The 15,039-nt window shown below is 45.5% G+C and overlaps 1 protein-coding gene and 1 pseudogene across 1 annotated transcript in view; both read left to right on the top strand.

Annotated features, from left to right (window-relative positions):
- Positions 1 to 1,200: 1,200 nt before the first annotated feature.
- On the top strand, positions 1,201 to 3,259 carry LOC120810069 (gamma-glutamylcyclotransferase-like; annotated as a pseudogene).
- A 5,531-nt stretch (positions 3,260 to 8,790) lies between these two features.
- slc6a20 (solute carrier family 6 member 20) overlaps positions 8,791 to 15,039 on the top strand; it is a 7,960-nt gene continuing 1,711 nt past the window's right edge. Inside the window, exons 1-9 of the mRNA XM_040164273.2 lie at positions 8,791 to 9,091; positions 10,763 to 10,903; positions 11,290 to 11,381; positions 11,517 to 11,744; positions 12,222 to 12,332; positions 12,436 to 12,677; positions 13,538 to 13,700; positions 14,000 to 14,201; positions 14,425 to 14,584. Of these exons, the coding sequence (XP_040020207.2) occupies positions 8,968 to 9,091; positions 10,763 to 10,903; positions 11,290 to 11,381; positions 11,517 to 11,744; positions 12,222 to 12,332; positions 12,436 to 12,677; positions 13,538 to 13,700; positions 14,000 to 14,201; positions 14,425 to 14,584 (1,463 nt within the window). The 5' untranslated portion in view covers positions 8,791 to 8,967. The remainder of the gene's footprint in view (positions 9,092 to 10,762; positions 10,904 to 11,289; positions 11,382 to 11,516; positions 11,745 to 12,221; positions 12,333 to 12,435; positions 12,678 to 13,537; positions 13,701 to 13,999; positions 14,202 to 14,424; positions 14,585 to 15,039) is intronic.

Below are 15,039 nucleotides of genomic sequence, written 5' to 3' on the forward strand. Positions count from 1 at the left end.
CGCGGGCTTTTAAACACAAAGTTCTCATACAGGTTGAGATTTTCCACTGATGTCTTTTTAAAAGAAAATGACTTTTATTCAAAGTAACATGTGAATGTGTGTTGACACCACTCAGGTCCTCACAGCAACTCTGGTTATTCCCACTGCAATCATTCCCAATTTAGTTTACTGCAGTTTATAAGATTAAAAAGTCTAAGAAATAAACAGAAATTTAACAAGAAACAAACACCATTTCAATTTCCATCTCATTATTTATATCTCAGGCAAAACAACGACACCTTGTGTCAGGTTTCTATTCTTTTGGGCCTGCCAGTGATCAAATGAATGTATAAGCTCCCCATAATCAACACTGCTTTTGGACATCGCAGCGTCGCAGTTAAAGGTGAGTAAATTATATATTCAAAATAGGGACGCAACGTGCTGTGTTGATAAAAGTCGTGGTGTGGTTTGCTGAAAAAAGTAATACAAAAGTAATTGCTTATTCTGGCAAATTTCAGTGCATTCTATTTAAATGCAACTTTATTGCTCAACTGGGAACATCGTGTCCATAAAACACGGCCTTGACTCCTTAGCTCCAACTGAAAAGGGAGCGCGCCTGCAAAGGAGAAGGGGGAGACTTTGTTGAACTGCAGTAACGAGCAGTTCAGTTTGTGTGAAGCGCGTCGACTCTGCAAAAACTTTGACTTGTTGTTTGACCTCCGAACCATCAGCGGGGAGAGAGCTCTGGATTCTAAAGGCCCCTAAAGGACGAGGGTTTTCTCGATGAGATCCATTTTAAAGCAAAAAGTTTAAGAAGTAATAGCATTGAACAACAACAAAAATGAATACAACAGTATGTTGAAAAAGAAATACTACACAATATTTGAAAAGACAAAACAAAAAAACTTACAACACAAAATGGTGAAAACAGTCATTCAAAAGTACTCTGAGCTGTATTTACCAAATTGTTACGAAATTCCTATTACTGTTTAAAAATAAAGTAAAAGTCACAGTTCACTATGTTAAAAGAAAAGTTTAGCAAAAATGGTTCTGTATGTAATCTTCTAATATATCTCTTTGGTTATTTAAACCACTTATTTCAGCTTTTCCAAGATATTACCACATTGTGTGTGTGTGTGTGTGTGTGTGTGTGTGTGTGTGTGTGTGTGTGTGTGCGGCTCAGGCCGGTCGGCTCCACGCATGAATCAGGCCATTGTGAGGGATAATAGCGCTCCATAGCAGCGCGGGGGATTACCGTTAGAATGGCGTGCGAGCGCTGGAAGGCCGCTGCTTCGTTTCTGTTTCCTCAACCCGTCGCTCCAGCAAACACTCGCCTCTGTGTCGCCTCCCTCCGACTGCTCACATCCCGCTCACCCACCAGCACCTCCTCCCTGCCTGAAGCCGGTGGCCACATGGAGAACCACCTCACCTTCCTGCACTTGCGCCCGGCAGCAACCTGCTGCAGTAGCGGCTCCGGCTCAGGAACCCGTCTGCTAAGGTCCACTGCGCGGCCCGGCTGAAGGTCCACACTTAAGATTTGTTCTCCCCTCCAGGACCATAGGTTGGTTTTTGGGAACCATAAAGGCCTCGCCAGCGAGCGGTGGCACGGGGGTGTGGCCACCGTAGAGCGCAGCCCCGGGCAGGAGGTGTGGGGTCTGGTGTGGAGGATGAGCACGTCTGACCTGGAGTCTCTGGACAGGTAAAGTTTTCACCCATCAAATGCGTTAATGCCCCCCCCTCTGTGATCTTCCTCCGACCTCTGACCTCTACCGCGGGTGTGTGTGTTCTCAGCCTCTTCTGGAGAGAGTAATCATTGCTGTGATATCAGATGATGAATGTTATTCTTCTCTAAAAAGCCCAAACAACAACATCTTCAAGTACCTCCTGCATTCTCCAGTCGATCAGTGGTGAATCACGACCCGGGAGACAAAGTCACAGCTGGGTTTTATTCGTGGACGGGGTCGAGGATAGGTCCAGCGGTACACACAAAGTGGTGGAAGGCAAAGGTCCAAAAGGGTCAGGCAGGAAGGAACGTGTCCCCCAGAGGAACCGAAGCGCTCGTTGATGTGTTTCAGCAGTTGAGCGCTATCACACAGGAATAGATATATGAGACTCACAGGCTGATGCAGCCCTGCAATAAATGACTCCTTTGTTAACATTAAAAAAACAATACAATTAGTTGATACATGATTAATTAAAGACTTGGACAACATCGGCATGCACGTCTGTATGAAACTAATAGTAATAATACCAAAGAAACTAATAATTGACTAATAAGGGAATCTCACTGTCATGGACTTTCCTGTGTGATGCTACATTGGGAGTCATGACAGCGTCTTTTTGCCTGTGTGAACGTGGTTGTTTTAATGGTATTATTATTTCTCTCTGTGAAGCATCTGGAATAGGAATCGGTCTGTTTACAGCACTCGTCATCTGACCAGCGGGTCCCAGCAGCCCGGACACACCTGCTCTCGTTTAACAGAGCCGCCGGCCAGTACCAGACTGTTCTTTGCACACGTGAGAGCTCCAAACATGAGGGAAAGGCAGCGTGCGCAGAGGGACATCGTCGCTTTGTTGTCACAGCTTTGTCTTCTACAGAGTCAACTGTGCTGATCCCCCTGTTATGCTAGCAGTTCTTTGGATACAGCTCACATACGGGACAATACTCTGTTTAGTACAGTGCAGAGGTGGAAAGACTTCTCTGATATAGTTTAGTGGATAATCCCGATATGGCCAAGAAATCATCTTTATTTATGTATGCATTGTAGGTGGTGAGTAATTAATGTGCCTTTAATACACTGTGTAATCAAATATAGCCTGGAGAACATTTGGGGTCCTTCAATTTGCAAACTCTATACAGCTGAAGTTCAAGCCATCCATGGTGATGTTGGAGGGCATTTGCGGATTTGTGGCTGTTATTGGTTGTGAAAAAATATATCTGTGACTTTAATGATGCACAGTAAATGCGTTGGACTACTTCAACCGCTGCAGGTGACCATGACGGGGGGGGGGCAGAACGGCTTGCCAACGGACTACCAGGAGAAGCTGAGAGCTATCAAGACCAACGCGTTTGAGGCTCCTCTACCCGTGATGGCTGAACTGAGCAAACCAGCGCGAGAGGCAGAGCCAACCGGCGCTCCGATGCCTGACAGCAGCATCCGGGCCGCACTGCATTCAACCTCCTACTGCATCACGTTCAGCCCAGCCAGCTGCCGAATGCATCGATGGGTCTGTGGTCTGACTACAGTTGCCTGTACAGATGAATGTAATTGTCACATTGTCGTAGTTCACCATAAGGAACAATAATACAGATTGTTCTATTCTTGGCTTCACCATTGTGTCTTTATCTTTTTGAGGTGGAAATATATTCCAATGCTTGTTTATTGCTTGTAACAACACTTTGAGTAAAACAGTTACAGTATCATCGCGGAGTGATTTGCTGTCTTCCGTCTCACTGAACCGATCTACAACAAAGGGACAACATGATAAAAAGACGTTCAGCTCAGCACTGAATACAACACACTTTGTTGATGGTAGCTTCTTTCATATTTTTGTTTGAAACAGTCAATGCTTTACTTTATTACCTGCAAGCATCCGTTCTCACCTTTGACCTTTTCAATATCCAAGAACGATGTTTGCTCTCCATGGTGAAAAAGAACAAAACTCGAGCTATTCGATGAGAACAAGAACAACCGGTACCCGTTATTATTTATTTATTATTTAGAGACCCGGTGTTATTTACTAATATTCCCCTGAAGCAGCAGACCGGCTTCAGGGGCCAGAACAACTAGTACTCCTCTACGTGTGGAAGACAAACAGTGGTTCTGAAGTTTGGGAATGAGGTCGAGGAGGAGTGCAAAAGGTCGGCCTTCAAACAGAGTGATCACTGCAGTAATGTGTCACATTATTTGGGTGTTTATCCCCAGCTGACACGCTCCACAAGGATGATGATTTAAAAGACCGCTGAAGCAGTTCTAGTTCATGAAAACAGCATCGGCCTCCTTGAGCGTTGGGCCTTTTAAACCCCCCCACTCCCCGCCAGCCAGACTGCTCTAAAGCAACCCTCTCCACAAGACCTCTCTTACCCGCACACAATGTGCTTTCCTGGCCTCCCCGCCACCCAAGCAGAGCTGTGACGCATCCCACACAAACAATCAAAGCATCTGAGACAGAGGGGTCGAGACAGAGGGGTGTATCTGGGGCAGAGGGGTGTCCTGTCTGTGGGGGACCAGGCAAAACAGATTCTTCTCTGCCGTGCAGCTGCAGCTGGCGTTCGCAGCATCACGTGGTGCAGAGCAGAAGGCTCAGCGCTGGACGCTCCAGCCGGTCTCCTGTCTCCCACGGACCCGGACCCACGAGGTAGTCGGCTGCAAGTGCACTATTCACAATTTCATTGTAATCATTTCAAAAGCAGCCATGAGAGCGAGACAAAGGTTAACCGCGCCCTCATGTGTACCCAACATGTACCCAACAGGTACCCAACATGTACCCAACCGGTACCCAACATGTATCCAACATGTACCCAACATGTACCCAACATGTACCCAACATGTACCCAACAGGTACCCAACATGTACCCAACATGTACCCAACATGTACCCAACAGGTACCCAACATGTACCCAACATGTACATGTACCCAACAGGTACCCAACATGTACCCAACATGTACCCAACAGGTACAGAACAGGTACCCAACATGTACCCTGTATCCTGGACTCTTCTGGAGCTTTAGTAGTGTGTGGCCTGAGGGATTAACACAATACTGTACGGCAGCGTGTCGCAATCAAGTGGGGGAAGTACGTCAGCACAAGAATGGGAGAGAAACTAATGGAGCTTGTCAGTTCAGCTGCTTTTTTGATCTTGACATCAAAAACGCATTAACCCCCTCTAGTGTTGCCAGGATTAGTCTTGTTTATAACGTTGGCCCTGATCTGCCACCCGGTCAGCATTCCTGGTGATATAACTAAAGTTGGGTGACGTAACAGGCTCAGGCGACCTGCGTGTCACTTAGAGAGGGCTGCAGTCTTGAAGTCCTAAGGAGTAAGCGCCAGACACAAAACAACGTTTTTGCCCACCGACATCCAACCACACATTCCTGTGTCCTGTGTCCGTCCAAATATTCCTGCGATGCACAGAGGGTTAAGCTGGGTTTTCTGTGGCTAGTTTGGCTAGCAAGCCGGCCAAAGTCTCACTTGATTTGCTTTAAGGACGCAGTCTTGGCCCCCTTGAGATGCTCCTTTGTCAACTTGATGTATATTCAAATAAGCACTTATCAAAGTAACGATTTTAACCCAAGTAACAGGACCTTTGTCATCATGGTCACAGAAATACTTGGTTATGATTTGGGGACAATGACAGTTGTAGACAAAGAACATCTGCTGGGGAAAAAACAATCCAGCCACCACGACCCCCTCCCCATGTGGACTAATGGCTCCATAACACCGTCCCCTTATGTCCCCTCATACTCACTACAAGTCTTTGTCACTTCATCCCCTGCTCAGGGTTCTGGGCAACCCCTCCACCCAGTAATAATGTGACATTGTTTGACCGCCGAGATACGTTTGTCCCGAATGGAGGCGAACAGCAGGAGCAGAGTCTTCATTCTGCATGAGGAGCCTATCAGGAGAGATTTCTGAATCCCAGACGGAATCCTTTCAGTGCCAGCTTCATATAGTAGAGGAACCATTGGGTACCATACAGTAGAGGAAAGTCAGTGCAGCCTTCGGCCTCTTGAATTCACCATTTAAAGTTGTGCTGTTTTTTAATTCTATTCAATTCGTTTTATTTTGTACAGCTCTGTACACATGCGGCGTCCTCTGTCCAAAAACTCTCACATCGGCCCACAAGCGATTCTTCACTCAGTTCCTGCCGGGTCAAACGGCCCACAGCCCCACAGGCCGAGCCTGCCGCCGCCCCACAGGAACATGGTCTCAAAAAACAGCCTAAGTGGGACACAGCAGGACGCCACACGTGGGCCATTACACAACCAGCAGAGTCATGATGGTGACCTGCATCGGAGTGAATCACAGTTTTCTTTTGGTCCGTTAGTGGAAACAGTATTCAATGAAAACAGCTCCTAGTGAGGTGTGTGCATTATCCGCAACTACCTGCACTACTTTAACGACTTTGCACTTCCATTGTTGGATTAAAGATCTTTAAACACTGCAGACTTTTTTTTCCAATAGCTTTAGACCTTCCTGTTTGGACTGTTATTTGTGTAACCCGGTGGTTTACCTCTTTATTCATTTATATTCTATGGCGTTTTTATTTTGTCTTTTGAGAACCTTCTTGTGACGATCTGCTCTGACATGATGATGGCTTCCTTCCTAAATTACTTCCAGTAAATCAAACCCAAATAATGATGGAAATGACTCATCAGAGCAGGGAGATTGCTGCTGCAGTTCACCAAGATGGCATCATAAAGCTTAAGTTATGACCTTTAGCTGACCTCACACTGATGTTTCACCACTAAATCCTACGAGTTCAACCATGCAAGCAGAGGTTACATTTGAAGAAACAACCTCAGGGTGCGTGTGATTTTTGGGGATTCATCATCATAAGGACTGGAACACCCGAAAACCGAATGCCTCTGCAGAATAACCACGGAATAAAAACACGACCACACTCAGTAACAGATGCTCTGGACAAAGTCCATCATCCTGATGGTCCGAGGATAGACTCTTATTCTCAATGTCCCTGTAAATGGATTACAGAAGGCTTTGATAAATGTAACTGCCTTGTAATGGAGATACATGTGTTTAGGGTTACGGATCGTATACGATCGATACGGTCGTATTTGAGCCAAGTGTGCCCTGGAATTCAACATACCTGTTGGCCCAGTTTTAGTGCGTATAGGCTGCTTTTAGGACACACATTATAGCAGACATGGAAAATGTGTCCCGCTGCATTCGTACACACTGATGTTGTGACAGAACCTTCGTCATGGAGTATTTCATATCATCTGTTCTTCTTGACAGGACTTTAATCACACGGAAACCATTCAATTAAACAGAGACCATTAAAAAATAGAAATCCTATTATATCTGTCGTATGTTTATTACATCCCTGGGCGTAGTTAACAAGACAACCGGCTGAGGCACTGTTGCCTTTTCATGCTTTCAGTGTTATGGTTTTATGGGTTTGATGGTTTTCTTTCCTCATTTTCCTAACGTCTGTCTATTTATAGTTTTTATCTCACAAGGCATGTGCAAGTGTTTTAACTCTTCCTTCCTTATGGTTTGTGTTATCTTTCCACGTGCTTTATTGCAGTGGCATTTTGATTATAGGATCATTGCTCAAGATTTGAGACAACAAAGCATATCTTTAAACTCACCTGCTTTTTTTATTGTATCGCTTAATCATATTATTTCTACTATCTTCTAAGTATGTGTTTTACTTTGTTACTGTACGGTTGATCCAACGATGGTATTGTAGTGCTCACCTGAAATGGACAACACAGTAGGGGATGGCCTCTCGCAATAATTGCAAATTCATTGGGATGGACCATTCATCTTGTAAGTCTAATAGAGAAGAAAAATCCAGATTTGAACACGAAAAGTGACCGTTTGAAAAGAACAGTTTGGCGGAACATTTCTACGGCTTATCCACAGTCACAAGCAGGGCAGCATGTGGGAACCTTTCTAACAGCCTCAAATATATTATATCATGTCGAAAAGACCAAAGCCTTCTGGGAATGACGAGGAAAAAGAGGGAAAACACTACGATACTGTAATGCGATGTCGGTAGTAGCTGCCGTTGAAGCAGAGTGCCGCTTGTTTACTTGGACCGATTGAAACATTTGGTCATTAATAAATAGGTAAAGTAACTTCAACCGCAAACTCCCAGCTACCATTTCAAGCATCGCTTGATCTCAAAGACATAACAAGCTTTTGTGTGAGTGCATGAACAAAATGAAAACCGGCTAACGCGTTGCCCTGCGGCAGCGCAGGTGGATGCTGGACTTCGGCTCTCATCAACATCAGCTTGTCTCCATCGACGCTTTCCAACGCTCAGAAGTGTGTTTTGCGATCCTGTGCATTCTTGTCTTTGAAGTGACTCGGTTCTACGGACCTGTAACCTTCCCAGCAAGGAACTCACACATAATATTTGCTGCATCCTGGTTTATATTCAACCTGTTGTTTGTCGTCACACCTTAACCTGAAGAAGTTGTTCACGTAGAATTCGAGCATCATTTGATTAATTTTTAACAAATGGAACCTTGAATGGACGGATACAATAACAGAACTTATTATACAGTTCTGCAATTATTGAATGGCTCTGCAGGATGACTGATGCTCTCTCGTAGTTTCCCAAGTTCAATACAACTGGGATCAATGAATCCGTAATTGCTTTTTGATTGATAACTGATAAGTTACTGGTCTATAATGTGAGACTATCACACGTTCCAGTGGAACATTGAGGCATGACGGTTGGCGTAAATGGCAACGTCAGTTTACTGGAGAGTTAATGTGTGTAATTATTCACCCGGGTTATCTTCCTTGTGCGGCCACCTCACAGACGTGTTGACAACACCCTCACAGGGACCCACATTGTGACAACAAGAGTGGAGTTTTCTTTAACTGGGACACATTGAAGCTACTTTTTTTTTTTGTAAACTTTCAATAATTACTACAAAAAAAGCCTCGTCATCCAACAGGTACAATATGTGTCTCCAGGACTACACCTCCACTGGGAGAAGCTTTTCCAGCGTTCTCAAGTTGTGGGAGGAGGAGTTATGTAAAAACACACATGAAACACCCTCCCCCCCCCCCCCCCCCCCACACTCCCCATCCTCCCCCTCCTCCACCTTACAATCACCGGGAGCTGCTTATAAGAGCGGCGGCGCGCAGCTCCCACGCACACACTGATCCACTCTGTTTTTATTGCCCTCCCCTCCCCTGGCCCCCCTGCAGACACACACACACACACACACGCACGCCGCGGCCCCCGCCACCTGCAGTCCGGACGCGCTCTCAGGACGCAGAAGATGGGGAAAGAAGCCAGACCCAACTGGGACAACCCGGTCCAGTTCATCCTGGCATGCGTGTCGTACGCGGTGGGACTGGGAAACGTGTGGCGCTTTCCGTACCTCTGTCAAATGCACGGTGGAGGTAAGTCACTGGCCCCGGCCCGGGGGCCCCTCACACGGCGTGGGCCCCCCACTGAATAATGTCAGCCAGGAATGTGCTTAGCAGCGGAGCAACGCAAGTAAAGAGCGTCTAAGCTTCCATCTGCATTCTGCCCGTGTCTCAGCGCACAGTGTGTTTGGTCCATTTATGGTCCACGTTGTTTGCTTGTGCTCGTTTCAACACAAGGGTATTTCTGCTTAACGTTTTGTAAATGAAAAATAAAGATTTTTCTGGCACTCTGGATGATTTTATTCAGTGGTTTATTGAGTGTGACGTGAGTCTTAGCAGGTGTCTCTGTGTAATCAAAGGGTTCCACTATGACTTACTGTGAATGACTTGTTGCAGGTCATAAACGGGTAGAACCACGATGAGTAGATGTAGCTTATCTCCAGACTTTACACTTTACTGCTGCTGTAGCACCAGAGCTAAAGGACAGGAAGACGACGAAGATAAACACATGAACGACACACATTTACAATTTGATTTCTATTATCTATATCTACTTTATGAATACAACATTTGTCAATGCATCGCTGTGCAGTGCAGCAGATTATTACAACTATGTTATAATATCTTAAAATGCAATATCTCAACAAGCTGGTCCACTCCTTGAGTTAAAGGTTGGATATTTCTCTGCGTGTGATGATATCATCGGCCCACGCTCTGCCGTGTTCCTTTTAAATGTGTCTTTGTGTCATTAAGGCACTATTTGGTCCAAATCACTCCTGTATTGCTGTGTTGAGCAAAGAGTACAAGCAGCAGTTCAGTAGCTGTGCTCGGCTGCAGCAAAGTTACAGAGAGGGAAAACACATGTACTGATGTTACCGTGGATACAGTCCACAGCACCCGTAGGTAACAGAAACTATCTATATGTAACATTTCTGTATGAATGAGGATCAGTGCCGTGATGGTTCTCCCTATGCCTCCTGCGGGGCGGTTGGGATAAACCAGTAGCATTAGGTAAGAATAAACCGGGGCGTTGCCAGTCTTATCAGACGGGTCCTAAAGTGTTGAGATACCGTGTTATCATGGGATGATTGTGGAGGATGTTTTTATTGGGACCCAGTCACGGATCACTAAACAATAAAAACACGTCTACTGTTTTTACTTACCCAACATCATTTATAGTGAATATGATGCCTTATTTCCATTAGGCTTTGATCGGGTGCATTGGTTTAGATTTAAGGGAGACCCTGTTAAAAGCCAAATAAATAATCTTTTTTTTCGTTTACTAGCAAAAAAACAAATTATGTAAATAATGCTGTAGGGCTTTGGTTTCAAGCTTTTGATTATATCAATTCTCATGAACTTGAAGTCTGTAGAAATGGCCCAAATTTCCTGCTGGTTGCTCTAAAAAAAGATTTTAATCGAAATTCTTGAGTTATGTCCAAGGACTTTCCTTGTGAGGTCGAAGAGACCGCAAATGCACATTTGTGGTAAGTATGAAGAGATCCGGTCAGAGCGCTCCCGAGATATCACAAGAATGGGACAGACATGAGATCACATTGACCTTTGACCTCTAAAAAACAAATTGGTTTATCCTTGAGTTGGTTTTTATACAACAACAAAAAATGGAATTTGTCAGAGGCTTAACGTGGACTTCTGTTGATGTTCTACTGTTTTTTCACTACAGTTCTCTATTTACTCCTTCAGGGGGCTTCTTGATTCCATATTTGATCATGCTGGTTCTGGAGGGTATCCCCTTATTCTACTTGGAGCTTGCCATTGGTCAGAAGATGAGCCTGGGCAGCATCGGGGCGTGGACGGCCATCAGCCCGTACTTGGGGGGAGTAGGTAAGTTCCTGTGCTGACTGACCGATGCAGGTTTTGGGACAGAAACCACTGCATTCAGACACGGGGCTGATGGGGCAGCGCCCCCGCCTGTCTGATGGAGAACAGCCTGTTGGATTGGCAGTGGTGAAAAGCCAACACGTCGAACCGTCTCTCATAGGACAGAAAAGACGACGGAATGCTTCACACAATATTTGAGGCATTACTTTTCGACACAATTCTGGCAATTAGACCTTTGCGGGCGTCGCTCATTGCATTTGGACACAGAGCTTGTAACTGACATGGAAGACTTACTGGTTAATTGGTGCTTGTGGAAAAAGTGAAATGTCAAAAAAGTGTTGTCCTTTTTCATGATTTGAAATTTTTCTTGTATGATTTTCTCGGTTTAGGTTTCGCTAGTGTTGTGACGTCCCTGTATCTGTGTCTCTATTACAACGTCATCAATGCATGGAGCTTCTGGTACCTCTTTCATTCATTTCAAGTGAGCTGCTAACTAACAAACTTCTGTAAATGATGTCAGTAGCCAATATTATACATACATATATTTAAACTTTTGTATAGCGCTTGGGCAGTAAGCTAACGTTCCTATACTGTTCTCTGTTCTCTCCCATCTCAGTCGGTCCTGCCCTGGGCAGAGTGCCCCCTCAACTCCAATCAGACGGGACCGTTAGAGGAGTGTGAGAAGGGTACACCCACCCAGTACTTCTTCTACAGGGAGACGCTGAACATCTCTCCTTCAATTGAGGAGAACGGAGGCATTCATACAGGCCAGGCAATGTGCCTCGTGCTGGCCTGGGTGCTTACCTACCTGTTCATTGTCCGAGGAGTGAAGTCAACGGGAAAGGTAAGAGTCCTGTAGGTCCCTCCGATTGGGAATATTGAAAGCATAAACACTGAGAGGTATTTCTTTTTGTGCGTGGTTCAGATCTAGTAAGCCAATTGTGACTGAGAACCTTTACGATATTGGAAAAATGAATTCATCCAATGATAAAAACCCAAACAAACCCATTCGTACTACACCAAATTGGGTGCTCGTCCCCGATCTGGACAGCATCAGCTGCCTGTTCATAGATATGTTTTCGGCCATATGAATGATCTTTGCCCATGCAATCAGAAACAATAAAAGGAAATGACAATTGTTAAACATACAGACCAAACTGGACCAAACTGAAAAATTGCACTTTAAACGATTGTGTAGCATACGGTATATTGAGGGGTAATAGTGGGGTATATGATGACGGTGTCCAAAAGCCTCCTCTTTTTCCAACGTATTCACCACCACATTTGAACTCTGACCCTAAATGTTTGTCTCCATCCGTAGGTGGTGTATTTCACAGCCTTATTTCCATACGTGGTCCTCTTTATTTACCTTGTTCGGGGCTTCACTCTCCATGGTGCCGTCAACGGTGTTGTATACATGTTCACACCAAAGGTACGGCTGTGTTGTGCTTTGTGACAGTTGTGAGATGTTTTGCCCCCGTATTTGTATGTGTGTGGTTGCAGCTGAGCTCGTCTGTGCGTCTGTCTGCTTTCAGTTGGAACAGCTCGCCAACCCCACCACGTGGATCAACGCGGCCACTCAGATCTTCTTCTCGCTGGGCCTGGGCTTCGGGACGCTCATAGCGTTTGCCAGCTACAACCAGTACCACAACAACTTTGAGCGCCAAGCCGTCATTGTTTCCCTCATCAACTGCGGGACCTCCATCTTCGCCAGCATTGTCACCTTCGCCATCTACGGGTTCAAGGCCACCGTCAACTACGAGAACTGCTTGGACAGGTGTGTGCGTGTGTGTCTGTGGGTGTGTGTTTAGCTGACTTGTATGTGCCAGTTCACGCTTCCAACTGTGTGCATGTGTGCCCCTTAACTGTGTGCGCGTGCGCGTGTGTGTAAACTGTAGCTTGAGTTCATCTAATGGTTTCTTTTTTAGTTTTTCATTTTTTTTCAATTTTTTATTGATGCAATTAAAATTCATATTTTTCTTATGTATGTGGGTTCGTTGTATGCCAGAGAGAACGGGTTCTTCTGGATGAGGTGTTAAAGATGTGGAGTGCCTTGCTCAAGTTCCAGAGGCGCTTTGAGCTGTGCTTGGACACCTAATAGAATAAGGGTCTGGTTTTGGCCGTGGACTTCCTTCCAAGGCGGCTCCTCACAATAAACCTGTGGAAGGGGCTGAGTTCTGAGGTCCAACTCTTGTGCTCCTGCTGGGTCACTCGAGGGAAATGGTCATTCTCTTCTTTTGAGCAGCTGCTGTGTTAATGTGTACGAACCCAAACACGTTTGCTATAAAGGTAGCGCCCCCCCCCCCCCCCCCCTCACCCCCTCCCTCCCTCTCTCTCCCCTGTGCCATTCTGCTTCTTTCTTCTTTTCCATGTCCTTTCCCCTTTGGTTTTTGCCTGAAAACTACCGCATGCGGGTTTCAAAGCTCATGATGCCGGTGACGGACATGTGGTAGGATCTCCTTCTCGGCGCCGTAGCTGACAGTGAGTGTGGTCACTCTGAAGCCACCTGTCAGTGTCTCCCTGTTAGTCATTGTTGACTGATGGCCAGCTGGAGGTTATTTAAAGCGCCAATTGGAGGTTCTGGGCACTGTGAGATGACATGACTCGTCATGTAACAGCCTTTTTTCCCTCTTCCAGGACTCGTTTACTACTGCTGAATACGTTTGATCTTGCAGAGGACAGCATCAATATAGACAGCGTCTTTGAGTGGATCGAGAGGCTGAACACAACATTCCCAGAGCAGTTTGCTGCAATTGCCCACAAACTGGAAGGCTGCGACCTGGAGAACGAACTAGACACCGTACGTACCCCTCCGCTTCAAATCATCAAGTCATTTGTACATATCCTTAACTCTGAAAACATTTTGTGCTTATGGCAAGTTGTGTGTTTAAAAACCGCAACCACTGTGATGGAAAGACTGGTATTAAATCCTAAATATGTATATTCACTTAACAAACTAACCAACCGATTCGTCCCAGTGGTCAAAATGTAACGTAGCTACAAGACCCGTGTGCTAAGTGAAGATCTCATCCGCTCTGCTTTGCAAACCAAAAGCAATGTGAACGTGGCCTGTTCTTCTCTGTCCCGCGTCGGCTCCAGGCGGTGGAGGGGACGGGTCTGGCCTTCATCGTGTACAGCGAGGCCATCAAGAACATGCCAGTGTCCCAGCTGTGGTCGGTGCTGTACTTCATCATGCTCCTGCTGCTGGGAATGGGAAGCATGCTGGGCAACGTCACCGCCATCATCACGCCGCTGCGGGACTTCAAGTGTGTGTCCAACATCAGCGACGAGTTGTTAAACGGTGAGACCCGGGTTGATGGAAAATGCCTGCGATCATTGATGCGTTAATGTAATCATCACTTTAAAGTTGCAGCTGCTAAACGTGGAGCTAACATGAAGCTGTATACTTTATCGGCAGTGTAGTTTGGCAATTTTTTCCTATCTTTCCCTACAATAATACGTCATTATGTTTTATAATAACAATCACAAGGTATAATATCTGTATGTGTGCGGTTCGCTTGCAGGTCTAGTGTGTGTCTTCTGCCTGCTGCTCGGCCTGGGCTTCACCACCACCTCGGGGAATTACTGGTTCACCATGTTCAACGACTACGGAGCCAACTTCTCCCTGCTCTTCATCGTCCTCATCGAGGTCATAGCCGTCAGTTACATCTATGGGATTAAAAGGTTTGTGTGTGTTTGTGTTCAGATGTACGATCATTATGGTATTCGTAAAATTAGGTACAATAAATATTCGTAGGTGTACAATGATGATTGCACAAGACACACGATCAACAGACATTCGTGCGTAATTTGACGATTCTGTGACGCTCACATTAAGTCTGAACCGTCTCTTTTTAATTTATTTCAGGGCAGAAAAAGAAAAAGTTGGCCGGGTTTAGTGTTAATCAGCTCAAGGCCTTATCGGTTTCCATGCTGACTACTAAAACGCTTTCATTCCGGTTTTATAACAGCGCGCTGTTATAAAAGTTGTCAGCATTTATAGATAAATCACCCCTTCCACGCATCAAGCTACGCCGGTTTAAAGCGGGTAGATTTGTAGCATTGCCAGAAAGACAACTTACGAGTTTTTTGTTGAATTACACATTTACACCGATCTCCTTCCTTTTATGACTTGTGTA

This window comes from Gasterosteus aculeatus, chromosome 20 (assembly GCF_964276395.1).
Source record: "Gasterosteus aculeatus chromosome 20, fGasAcu3.hap1.1, whole genome shotgun sequence".
NCBI lineage: Eukaryota > Metazoa > Chordata > Actinopteri > Perciformes > Gasterosteidae > Gasterosteus > Gasterosteus aculeatus.